The sequence below is a fragment of the Haemaphysalis longicornis genome, unplaced genomic scaffold, assembly GCF_048455015.1.
Source record: "Haemaphysalis longicornis isolate Haplotype H1 unplaced genomic scaffold, Haemaphysalis longicornis Haplotype H1 scaffold_7, whole genome shotgun sequence".
In the NCBI taxonomy this organism is placed as follows: domain Eukaryota; kingdom Metazoa; phylum Arthropoda; class Arachnida; order Ixodida; family Ixodidae; genus Haemaphysalis; species Haemaphysalis longicornis.
This window is the reverse complement of record NW_027526422.1, coordinates 171,787,560-171,800,749: the sequence shown is the minus strand read 5'-3', so window position 1 is coordinate 171,800,749 and position 13,190 is coordinate 171,787,560. Positions and strand designations below refer to the sequence as shown.

Here is a 13,190-nt window from a genome sequence, read left to right as displayed (position 1 = left end):
GAATGTTTGCATATCTCGTCTCCTCGCTTGCGCTAGAAGGCAGGCACACAAAGTCTAGCCACAGCGCAATCCATGGCGAGACTGAGCTTCGAGGCGTCGGCGAAGCACCCGTTAAAGCCTCGCCTAGTCACGTGGGTTGACTACGCTGGAGCGTATGCCCAGACCAGCTAGCCCGGGTTGAGCGATGATGCGCAGGCGAAGCAGCCAATTCACACTTCACCCTAGCCTAGTCACGCGTAACCGCACCAGCATGTCTCTGAGCGAGCAAGGGATAAAAACGAAAACCAGAGCTTGCGGGTCAGCTGCTGGACGTCAACTGCCACGCGATGAATATCCTTCGACGACCTAGCGTAGTCACAGCTTTCACTTTAACAGTTCATCAGCCTTCCAATTTTAAACCATTTTCCGAATAAGCGGAGACCGCAAGAACACCTCCGCGTGCACTTGTATGCTCTTTCACGTATTTCGACTTCGAGGAAAACGTTCCTGATCATCACGCGAAAACTCGCTGGCGCTTTTCTCACCTGCGGGAGGGGAGGCGAAGCGGGCGACGTCAGCTTGAAGCCGCACCTCCTGGAATAAACGTACTTGAAGAAACACTTCTTTGACCGCAAGGTGTTGGTAAAACGCGGTGTGGTTTCGGCATTTACTGGTTTTGTAGCAGTGGAAGGCTGGAAGACATAGCAGACATCGGGTCATTAATCCAAGCGACACATAAAAATCAATCAAAATATAATAACTAGTTTGTACAATAATGTCGTTTTTACAAAAATACGCAAACAATACCATTGACAACAATAGGGCGATTGTACAAAAGACTAGCTTCTCTTTGCCTAATTTTCTCTGATTTGAAAAAAAGCGCAACATCTCGAATATTTCTTAACGGAAAGAAAAACATCAGACGGCTTGCTCTTGAAGGTTTTATTCAGAATTAGGTACGCATTTATATTTACGCCACAACACTTGCAGTCAGCAATGGTAGGATCTTTAAATCAGAAGGGAAGTTCCTGGCGCAGACTAACGACACGGCGTGAGCTGATTACATCAAGAATGCGCGAACCGAATCACGACGTGTGCTTTACGAAATATGCCCATCGTTTAGACATTCACTTTGCTGTGTAAAAAAAGTTGGCTGTTTTCACAGCGCAACACTTTTCTGTGTGGACGCGGTCTACGCTGGTGATTGATCCGGCCAAAAGCTGGGTTTTGTTCGCGGGTGCCCGAGCACAACCCGTCATTTCATCACCGTTAAGCGAACGCGTTCACCCCGCACTGGCTTGGCAACAGTCCTGGCTTATCTTTTCCGTGCATTTCTTGCTTGTATAGCACAAAATGCGCATAACTATGATTTGAAATGTAGAGTTTGTAGAATAGTGTGTGTCGCGTGACACTTGAAAGTGGTAGCTCGTGAGTAGACGTGGTCCACACTAGCCGCGCGGAAGCCTCCTTCAGAGGGGGAGCTGCAGTGTTCACCAGTTTGCCTGCTGACGTAATTTTTATTGTAAAATAGAAAAACAAAACCGAATAAATAAGCGAAATCACGGTCTGTGAGAGAAGTATCCAGTTGCAGTAATTCTCGCCAAAAATCGAAAATACCGAAGCAACGAAATAAATGCGAATGCAATCTAGCAGTAAAGAAGTCATAAAGGAACTCCAAGTTTCCGCCTTTAGGGCAGGTAAGCAGGCTTATGTAGCCGAGAAAATTTTGTTTTGCTACCAACTACCAAGGTAATTTGGCCCAGCGCCTTCGTAGTCCTCTTCAACTCGCCCTAACCGATTCGCGAACCAATTCTACTTGCTTATAGAGTGGATCTGGTACATAACTGGAACAAAATAAAGTCACCTGAACACCAACCCGAAACAAACCAGTTGTGGCGTGGTGCACCATATTACTTAGCGTACGCTCCATAGGGCGCTCCGCGGAGACATTCTTTATTCAGTGAGTGCCTCGCTTTGCCAAAAAAGGCGTTACAGCATTGGGATGGCAGACCTAAATGAAACAATGCTTCGTTCATGCAGCACTCTTGCTTGTCTTGCAGCAGGTTGCAATCTCTGATGGTCATCACAAAAAAGGAATTGTAAAACATGGGTGTCCTTGCACGGTGCTCTTTCACTTTGTGTCCGTGGTCATTACTACTAGATATGTAACTGGGTTCACTGGAATAGTTGTGACGGTCAATTCCAGTCTGCCCATAAAAGACAGAAAAGAAAAACTCCAAATGCAGTTTTTTCCTGTGCAAAGAAAGCAATACCCAACCCCATTCAGCTTTCGTAGCAGTACAGCTGTCTCTCCGCTTGTACCGCCCTAAAACAAACCGCGCAGCTCTGTTCTGTATAGTTTCGAGCTTATCAATCAATTTGGCCTGCATCCGGTCCCACAAGGGGCTAGCGTACTCCAAGGTCGGTCTAGTACATGTGAAGAAGGCTGTATATTTTAATTTTTTGGGTGCCAATTTAGATTCACCTGAATAAAAGTTGGAGCCCTTGCCGCTTTACCAACAACCGGTTTACCAAGATTCGTGATCATTCGAACTCTCTTAATTCGTAGCTGCGGTTACTTCAAACAAAATTCAAATTTTTTGTTGTCCCGCTATCTTTTCAATGTATTTAAAAGCTGCTTAGTTCAAACTCCGTCATTAGGTTAATTCGTACTTTTGCGTGTACATATTGGAAAATATCTGCTGCTTTCCCAGAACTTTTTGAAAATCTGCGTGCTTATATAATCATAACACTCGGAAAATAAAAAATAAGTGCATCAGGCCTTCAAGCAAAGGCGTTGCTAGTAAACAAACGTGTGAAACGAAGCACAAGTAAGGTAGGCCGTGACATTTCTCAACTTTCTAGCCTTATTTACCGTTTTCACGATGCGAATTAGAAACCAGAACAACAAATAAGCCTCAAAAAACGTCCAAACATGATTCACTGCCTAAACTTGTCGAAGCGATCAAAACCACGCGGGCCACTGACCCAAAAACAAAAACAAAAACGCACAATCACGCATTCGCGTGTCGCGTCTCAGCAAAAAAGAAAAACCAAAATGACACCGTGGGCACGAAATTGACGCGCATGGCATTCGGCTTGTAGACCTCACGCGTCCTTTTCCTGTTTATTTTGTGCTGTTATAGTTTAAAAACGAATAGAAATTATACAAAACATGTGATTAAAAGCAATGCCTAATCATAATGTGTGCTGTCATCTTGCCCAGAGTCCAATATATGAGAAGGTATGATGATTCAAACTTCGTATAATTCAAACAAAATCCTGGAGTCCCTTCGAGTTCGATTTGCCACGAGTCGACTGTACTTAGGTGTGGCTATGGCTCTTTCTCTTCTCCTTCTCACGCATTCGCTCCAACAATCGATACTAGATCTGTCGCTGCCCGTACCACTTTTGGTAATACGAAAATAAAAACAGTTCGTATCTGACTGTGTAAGCGTTCAATCGTTCCTGCGGCCATGGCCGATCTTTTTTACACCGCCGGCTGCTCGGCATCGTCCTACCGGTATTTTTCATGGTTGGCCACCCTGATCACAAACGAAATTTGCACCCCCTTCGGCACACTTTAGAGATTGTGATGTATTCAGTAGCATACAAATCAGGGTCACCCCTTAGCGGCATCGTGCGTTTATCACAGCCGGCTGTTTTATGAGTGATTACGGACATACGGAGACCCTTGGCAGGGAAGGCCGAGCAGCTGATCACCGCGGTTCATCTTATCGTAAGTGACCCCCACCCCCGCATGGCTAGTTACACAGGAAGGAGCAAATCCAACTCACGTACAATTGTAATCTTGTTATATTTAGAGTAAAAATGAATGCTTTATGTTCTACTGAAAACTGCCTTAGCTATTTCCACCTGTAGCTGTTCCGCTAGAGAGACCAATAAACACCAATGTGTCCAGTAATGGAAGTCGGAAATTGCAAAAGTGAGCCTGCAAGTCTAACGAAAACTAAAATGCCAGCGGCCCCCTTTTGGAGAGCCCTTGAGGACACAAAAGTGCTAGTCGTAAGCGCAGCGATGAGTATTACTTTTTTAAGAGAACGTGCAAAACCTCGCTTGCAGGAAATAGCGAGAAGTCGGAGATACTACGCATGCGCATACACTGGTGCGTCTTTTCTAAGGTTATGTTTAGCTTTATTATCTCGCGCAGCGCAGCGTATCCCATCCGGCCGGCAACAGTACATTCTTCCTCTTCCTTCGTTTTCTCCCATAGTTCCCTGCTTTATGGCGCCCTACTGGAGATACTGATAGCAACTGTTTATAAGACGATCTCTGGCCGTGATCTAGCGACGGCGGCTTGCGGCGCTTATGTCGGGACATTGCACGCCGCCCGGTTTCTTCCTTCATGGAAGGATCGCGCGCCGGAATCACCCCCAAGTAAAAAGCAAGCCTTAACAGCCCCCGCGACCGAGAGGAAATAAAAACATGTTTTGTGACATTAGTAAGAAATGAAAACATTTACATTTATAAGGTTTATTAACCAGCTAACTGGCGCTAGAAGTAAAAACCGGACATATCCAGGGCCTCCTTATCGTGAAGTGAGGCGGTGTCGAGCTCATCGTGGTGGTATATGCAATCGGCTGCGGTGAGATTCTCGAAATAATGGTTCACGGGGGCTGTATATCGATCTTCCTATAGATGCTCGATATCGTATATAGGTAACACCGCTCGAAGCTATAAAGTGTTGTGTGATTGCTTGAAATGTGTCCGCACCCTCTCTCGTTTATTGGCCCTCTAAGCCCGTCGGGACGATGCATTTTGTATAAATAGGCAATCGTCGGACACCGGCGTACCCGTTCTCTTCGAGACGTCGGCGCACCAACAGCACACAATGAACGCTCTGGTGAGAATTCGCAATACTTCTCAACAAAGTGGAGTATTTAGCGCACCGGTACTAGTGTCGCTTGTAAGTTTACAGGCTGGTAAACTAACTCCTTACTACTGCTTTTACTATTGGTAGTTCAAATGTATTTAAGTTTAGAAACACTGGGTGGTCTTCAGACTAGGTAAATACTTTTCAACGTTTGCCGTTTATGATTTCCTTCGTAGGGCAGTGGTATTGGTATTTTTACTTTCCTTCGGAACCACAATTTATGCTATACAACTTTGTCCTTAAGTACAAAGGTGCCAGGGACTGCAGACAACCTACTTACTTCGCTACGTCAGCCTACTTCACTACAAACCGAGATAAAAGCATTTTTCCTTCCATACAGTTTTTGATAATTGCAGTGAACATACGAAAAAATCAATAAATTATTCTTTATGTAACGAATACAAAATGCGACAACAGATATAGAGATTGCAGGAAAGTTTCATGCAAAATTACGAAATCCCGCTGAAATTGTAATTCTAAGGTTAGAAATTCGGCGTCCTAAATTGGAAGCCACAAATGGAGAGAGAACGACAGGCATTAGGGGATAGACAGCTAACATCTTTTCGGTAGGTGCACAAATACTTTGCGATCGCCGCAAATAGGATTTCCCGTTGCATTCGTTCCTAAATCCTAACAATGGTTAGTGATCTCGAGTTCATCATTTTGCACTGATTTGCACCGCGGCTTCTCTAAATCAGTGTTGCTTCGTTATGGCATTGCACTTGAAGTTCGTTATGGCATTGCACTTGAACCTAGTTCGCTGACCACTCTAATTAACGACGTGATACACCACAGCTTATCGAGTCATTACTACTGCGGAAGAAAAATAATTCTTTGAGCCGAAATTTTTTATCTAGCTCAAACTCAGGGCCGGTTTTCACGCATTAAGCTTGGTTGAGCACCCACTTTGTTTCGCAACTAAGACATGCAACGTAAATGAATCTTCATACGAATCCCCTACTGAAAAAAATCATACGATAATTATACGATACATCGGACCTTTACGATGTTAGAGGACAACGATAAGCAAATGAAATCTCTACGATGGCAATGACATCTCACGAAGCTTCTTCGACATGTCGTTGAAATGTCTGCGATATCGAAGACATGTCTTTGAAATCTTCATTATATCCATGTCGTATGGATATCAATGCCATATTTTTAGCAGGGTCTTCACACACAAATGGTCATTTATTTCTTGGTTGCCACACAATCCCTTTGGTGAGTTGGAAGCTTCATACCCGCTAAGTCCGGTAATTTACCGTGACCTTGCTACTGTTTGATATCCATGTGTTACCATTCTGAATTTTACCTTTTCTGGATTACACTTTTACGTTCCAGCTTAAGCAGTCCACGTTTCTACATACTGGGGAGGCGTCAAAATAGCTGAATACGAATAGGTAATCGCTAACGCAGTGCAAATCAAGTTCGTACACCCAAGATCTGAGATAAATACATTTGATTAAATGAGGATAATGAAGAATTATTTCTAAGGCTACAAACTCGCCATTAGTCAGGCGTACAGACGTTCCCCACAAAGGACTTGTACCCCACCCACCCACTTGCCATCGGTGGGGAAATATCACCACCAATGGTGAACCATTTCCCTCACATAATGTTTAAAGACATTTCATTTTGAGTTTGTTCCGCAGTTAACTTCTCTGCTTATTCGCACAAAACCTTTTCTCTTTTACAGAGCATCACCCTGGTCATCTGTGCCACCGTTGCCACTTGCATGGCTGGCGGGTTAATCGGAGCATACGGAGGAGGCTACGGCGGCGGTTATGGCGGGGGCTACGGAGGCGGATACGGCGGTGGTTATGGCGGTGGCTACGGAGGCGGCTTCGGAGGCGGATACGGCGGAGGAGTCGGCGTTGGCGCCGTAGGCGTCGGAAGCAGCGTGGCCCTTCTAAATGGCGGACCTGGTTTCGCGAAAGTCGTTGCTGGACCTGCCTTCCTGGTGAAGACGGTGCACCAAGTGAACAAGCTTCATGGTGGAGGAGCCATTGTTGCCCACTCAGGCCTCGGAGGAGGATACGGTGGAGGCGGCTACGGAGGTGGCTATGGATACGGCGGTGGTTATGGGTATGGTGGTGGCTACGGCGGATACGGATATGGCGGATACGGCTACAAGGGATGATTAGAAATTAGTTCTTATTCTGATATTTAAATTGTCAAGGTGAGAAACGTAGAAAAAGTGAGTTGGGAACACTGGTTCAGTTGCGAAAGTGCGCAAAGACCCCATATCTGATGTTGACCGGCTGACACGGTGACAGGTAACTCGTTCTGTTGGTGTGTTTGCTTATAGCAATGTAGATGGAATCACCTGGCCCCGTTCGTTCAATATCGGTTAGACAAAAAAGCTCCAGTATTTACGGAGGCTCTGAGAAGTATCCTTCCTAAGGAGTCTGCCTGCATTTCAGGAAGCACTCTTTTTTGAACCCGCGGAAATCCTCCCCGAATGTCGGAGTGCAAGGCTTTCTCAGGCATGGAGGTTCTGCTCAGCAAAACCAACACAGAAACTGAGGCGTTCGGGGAGTTAGGAGTTGATCGCGTCAAGCGTTGTGTGAACGGTTTGTCCCTAAACTACATATGTTGTTCGTTGCATCACCAAGCATGGTTGTGTAGCTTCACAGTGATATTTTTTAACAATGTGACTGCATTGGTGTGACTGTGTACTGCCTGCTCATCATTTGCGAATAAACAAGTGTCACCTAGTACCCAACCTTTTCCCTCCACCAAACAAGACATGTCCCGTAGGCTAGCCCGGGCGGGGTAACACGCTCATCTTTTGGAACCGTCACCTCTTGTAACTCCACGTTTTTGAAGTAATACTTGTGAGAACGCATCTCGTTCATCTACTTCAAGAAATCTGCAGCAAATGTTTTACAACAGTTTTCCTTATTTTAGAAGAAGGTTTTTAACTGAGAGCCGCAGATGCCCCACCTAACTTTCGTCAAATAACGTCTCTGGTGAATTACGCCTGCTAAGGGTGACGGAACTAAAATTCCGGAAGTCCAAGAGCGCTTCTGCCAACATATCTTTGTAGATGTGTCAGGCTTTTTGTCTTGTTGTATTCCTGTTACTGAATAATTAGAAACAAGCTCAATGAAAAATGGGAAAACACGCTCAGTAATATAACTATAAAATTAGTCAACTGAGTTCCTGCGGCCCAAAGAAAATGGGTAGGGTCGAGCAAAAAATAACCTTCCGTAATAACTAACGAGTGTGTGAGTGAGTGATAAAAGTGTATATTATAGAATCGGAGAAAACAAACCTATAAAATGAAGAGTTGGTGGTGTTTTCTCAGTCCAAGAACCCGAGACCTGTCGCCCATGACCGTCCCGTGCGATCATGTGTTCCTAACGTTCAGGTGACGAGCTGGTGAGGTGACCAGCTGGACGAGCTGGTCCCGCTTGTACTCGTCTGGTTACAGGCAGGAAAGGAGGTGAAAAAGAATTGATTCTCTCCCTCACGAAAAGCCGAGAAATGAAATTCTCAGGGCAACCCACCCGAATAAATCACGCACAGTCACCATCCTCATTGACCTGCGTGCCGAAAAAAGAAAAGAACGCGGTTTCATAAAAAGTCACACTACACCACGCAATTTGATGCCAATATCCACTTCTGAAAAATCTGGTGCTTGTGGTACGAGAACCACGCGTCAACAAGCCTGCCGTCATGTGCCGGAGAATAGCCCCATCGCCACCTGGCATAGATCGCTGACAAGCTGAAAAGTTTTCAGTGGCTGCATAAACTGTCATTATCGTTCATGGAAGAGTAGTGAAGGGTTCGTAACAATTTGAAAGTTTACATAACACAAAATGGCTTTGTTAGGCATTTAAAAAACTTTTGCTCCCTAAAAACAGAAGTATCGTCCATGTTTCTGCCTCGTTGCCGCTTCCAGCTTGTATGGCGGTGCGTATGGCGCACACTAGTGCAGCGACAAATTTTCTTTTAGTGTACCGTAATATAAAACTATCTGCTTTGCACGGCTATTCCTTGCATCTGACAATTTCAGCTGCTGTGGCTACCCAATCACGAATTGCGAAATAACCATCAGCGTCCCTTCTGCCATTTCCGGAATGTCACAAAAGTTTTAGGTGGCCAGGCGCCATAATTTGAACATCATTCCGGAGCGTCTGCTCAATGAACAACTGTGCTGTTCAAGCCACACAGTGTGCGCAACTCCCTCCATCATACTTTGCGCAAATACTTTGCCTCCATTATGCTTTTCAGCCTCTATTATACTTTGCAGTGTGCGCAACGGGTTCCATTAGAGGCCGGGCGAAGGAAATTGTATCGCGAAAGCTTCCGAGAGGGAAGATCACGGGTTGCGATTCCGGCTCTAAATAAAGGAGCACGAGTGGAAACCTTGGAGCGCGGCTCCGAGTAAGGGCAGCCAGCAATATACCTTCCTGCAAACTGTTATTTGGTCACCCGGTGGCAAATAAATGCAGAGAACGGGAAGTCATAAATATATTGTTACGCCGCGGCAGGACAACTAAGGGGAACCATGTTAGATGATTCGATGAATGTCGCCATGAGAATTAGAGCATGAGCCATGGCTACGCGGTGGTCTCCAATTTTTTTGTATTGAGAGGGTACGGCGTGGAAGTGAGCGCCACTACCCGCTTCTGCCTGTTTTCTTGACAAAAATTGACGAATGTGTCATTTGCAGTGTATTCGGGCTTTCTTCGTGGCTGTGGGCGGTTTGTTGTGATTTTGGATACGTGATACTAACTTGTTTAGGCACGAGGCAAATGGGGCCGGAGGGCATTTGTTGACCTGTCATCCGTATTTTCTCAAGGAAGGATGACACCCTAATTACAGCGCGAAACATGGAAACAGCTCCGCTTGCGAAGAAACTTGTAATAATACAGAAAAAAATGTATGCTCGTTTCGTTCACAATTACAGCCTCTTTCTAAAAGGCAGCGCTTGGATTGCTACAGAAAACACGCAACAAGAATATGCTCGCCGCTACGCCTAAATTCCTTGTTAGTGATTCATAGCGCTGATAAATGCCCCCCATGTGCTTGTCGTAGCCAGATGGTTGCGTGTTGAAGTGACGCTTGTTTCCTGCCAGAACGGTGACGCGGAAGCGTGACACATCAAAATTCAATACAATTGAAGTACTAAACCTGTATGTAACGAATTCCTCTATTTGAGAGAGGAAGAGAAAAAAACTTCTATTCGAAGTTTTTAAATTCTGCATTGCCAACCTTATCTTGGCGACCTCTATGTAACGAAACCATTCCGACGGTTAGCTATATAGTTGTAATGAATTCGCTGCGCTGATGAGTCATTGTTTGTGGCAAGGCTTCAGCTCAACACAAAACACTAGTGGCGTTATTTGAGTACCTAGACGAGATAGGTGTCACTGAATTGATTTGACATACTACAGAGATTGTGACGTTTATCGAACTGTTCCCACAAACTCCACGATGTGTGCTTTGTTTTCCTACTTCTTTCCCCCTCCTTCTTCCGCCCTGTTATATATAGGGCATCTTCTATCATCCCTTACCCATGCCCCCGCCGAGTAGCATGTCAGTGTAGAGATTCTGGCAAACCTCACGGATTTCTTCCTTAATAAAGAGCTCTCTCTCTCTCTCTCTCTAAATAATAGGCTAGACAAATGCTATAATTTAGCCCATTTCGCCCGCATCGCAAACTACCGTGCGTTTCAACGTGTGAGTGGGGTGTGGGCTAGGTACTAGGCCTACCTGTCGGCGCTTAGTCGCACGTCTCTGCTGCTGTATGTGCTGTCGGTTCGTCGTTGATGAGTTCTGGTGCCAAAAAACAAACACTTTTGCCTTTTCAAGACAAGCTCGCAATTTTAAATTCTCTCTTTGCCGGCGAGAAAGAAGAACGTTGCTACCCGGTATAGTATCCCAGCTAGCGCCCTCTCACCGGTTTTTAGTGCGTAAGAGAGCGTTACCTCAATCAAATTCACGAAAAGGCGCCCTTTCAGCATGCATTTGATTCTTTAAACGCGTTATGGGACTGAAAAGTGTGAATTACAATAGTGATACTTGAGTCCTGTTAGTAAACACGGGGATAAGTGACCATGTTACTGTGGAGTGCGTGTACTGACTAAGCTCGTGGGAAAGAAGCTGGTGCATATCCCGCAGTTTTCACTGCGAAATAAATCCTTGAAGGGTGAGTTCACCGTCACTGATGTCTAGCATTTTGGTTTCGTTTCTGCTTCACTCACGCGAGTCTTAACGCGAAACCAGCCTGTAACGGAAACCTGCATGTAACAAAAAATTGCGCATTTTCGTCATCTTAGCTATACGTAGGTTTAACTGTGTACGGGCTGTTTTTCGATGTTGCATTTTCCCGTGCAGACTTGCAAACTGGAATGTGCGAGGTAGGGTAGTGTTGGTAACACGCACGACGTGCACTGCGAAGGTCGTGCGTCGTGTAGAAATGAACAACGTAGCATGATCACTTGGTTGGTTGCGCAGTTCTACATGCGGTTAGTGGGAACTTCAAGTCACCAATAGCCCACTTTGATCTCGAATACATCGAAAGTATGAGTGGCAAGTTAAATGGGATTCGTGGCAAAAAACAGCGCACAGAAACGGAATGGAGGGCAAAAGAGACGAACGCGGGTGCTTTATAACTGAACAAATTTTATTGCCCGCAGTTGGTCGGAGTGTCAAAAAGGTTTTTATTTGAGCCTACAAAAATAAATAAATAAATAAATAAATAAATAAATAAATAAATAAATAAATAAATAAAAGGTGGGCGGCCCCCTTCTCCTTTTAGAAAGCCGCCACCGACTGCTGCTGCTCTATCCCGGGAGACCAGGTGTTCCTGAGTCCCGAGCTGGCAGCTGGTCAGCCCGCACTGCCACTGCTCCGGGGTGGGTGAAGGGAGGGGGTTCCGCTTGTCGGTGCATGCGCATTCAAGATGGTGTGTCGTACTGGGAGTATGGCAGGTAAAGCAGTTGTAACGGTATGTAGTGGGGGATATGTGGGAAAGAATAGGGCTGTTAAAATATGTTTCCGTCTGGAGTCCGCGCCATATTCGGTCGTCGCAAGTGTTGAGGGAGGAATGAGAGGGTGGGTAATGGCGGCAGATCTGAAGGTAGTAGCGCAGTATATCGGTGTAGCGACTGGGAACGGAAGGTAGGAGAAGGGTTCTGCCAAGTCACCCGCCCCCGGTGGGAATGCCCGGAGTAAGATATCGCGGGGAGCGGCATGCCTGAAGAAGCTTGAAGGCGGGAGGTGAAATGCATCCAGTTAGAAAGTTCCGGCAAGATTGCTGGGAGTTGTTAAGGATGATAACATAGCTGGTAGGCGCTGTGGTGGCGGCAAGGTCTATGCAGGCTTTACAAGAAAAGGCAGAAAGAACACAACGAGCAGAAAAGTTAGATTTACTATCTCCTTGGGCAACAAGTCAACTAACGGCTTGCGGACGCACGCGCCAGCTCACTCGTGCATTGAAAAATCTTCATAGATCTCGCGCGTTCTCAGGTCATAGTAGCGGTTGAGGACATTACTCTGCTCATCAAAGGGTTTGCACGAGAGCTCGTTCAGGGGTGCGTGTAGTGCTTTCTGCATCCAGAAAGTTGGCCAGCCTATGCATGAGGGCGAACTTCGAGGAGCCAAGCCGCAATGTGCGCAACGAGGGACTCACAAGGCGTTTCATGGAGTGCGTGACCAGAGCAGTGTAGGAGATCCTCTTGTCTTGTGGCAGCTCGTGTATAGGACAAACTGGATGATGGGTGAATGATCGGCTTCGCGAGCGCGCGAATACCACCAAATGTACTACTGGTACCAATCATGCCAGACATGTAGATTCCTGCGTGAACGAGCCCTCGTGCGAGCTTTTGTTTGAGCAGAGTCATGTCCTCAAGCGCTACGAAGACCAGAGAACACGCGAGATCTATGAAGCTTATTCAAAGCACGAGCCGGCGCGCGCGTGCGTCAGCAAGCCATCAGTTGACTTGTTGCCCAACGAGGTAGTAAATCTGCTATCTTAACTTTTCTTCTTGTGTTCTTTCTGCCTTCTCGTATAATGCTTGCACGCAATAAAATTTATTCAATTGTTAGTCAACGCCCGTGTTCCTCTCTTTCTCGTCTTCCGTTCCAGTGCGTGCTTTTTCGGCGTGATTGAGAACTAACAACCCGTCTTGACACTCCAGTCAAATCTGAGAAGAAAAATCCACCCAAGTGTATGTCAATTTTATTTATAATCCACACGCGTCTCGCTAGGGTCGCGAAAAATGAATGGCGTTATAAAAACACTTGCTTGCTATCGGGGCGTTTAAGATGAAAGTAGCTCATTTGCCGGGAAAACGATAATACA

At 45.8% G+C, this 13,190-nt stretch overlaps 1 protein-coding gene across 1 annotated transcript; it reads left to right on the top strand.

The window, feature by feature from the left end:
• The first annotated feature begins 4,831 nt into the window (after nucleotides 1-4,831).
• On the top strand, nucleotides 4,832-7,013 carry LOC144145513 (uncharacterized). Its single transcript, XM_077677166.1, has 2 exons — nucleotides 4,832-4,843; nucleotides 6,570-7,013. Exons 1-2 carry the CDS (start codon nucleotides 4,832-4,834, stop codon nucleotides 7,011-7,013), a joined length of 456 nt encoding a protein of 151 aa, XP_077533292.1.
• The last annotated feature ends 6,177 nt before the right edge of the window (nucleotides 7,014-13,190 follow it).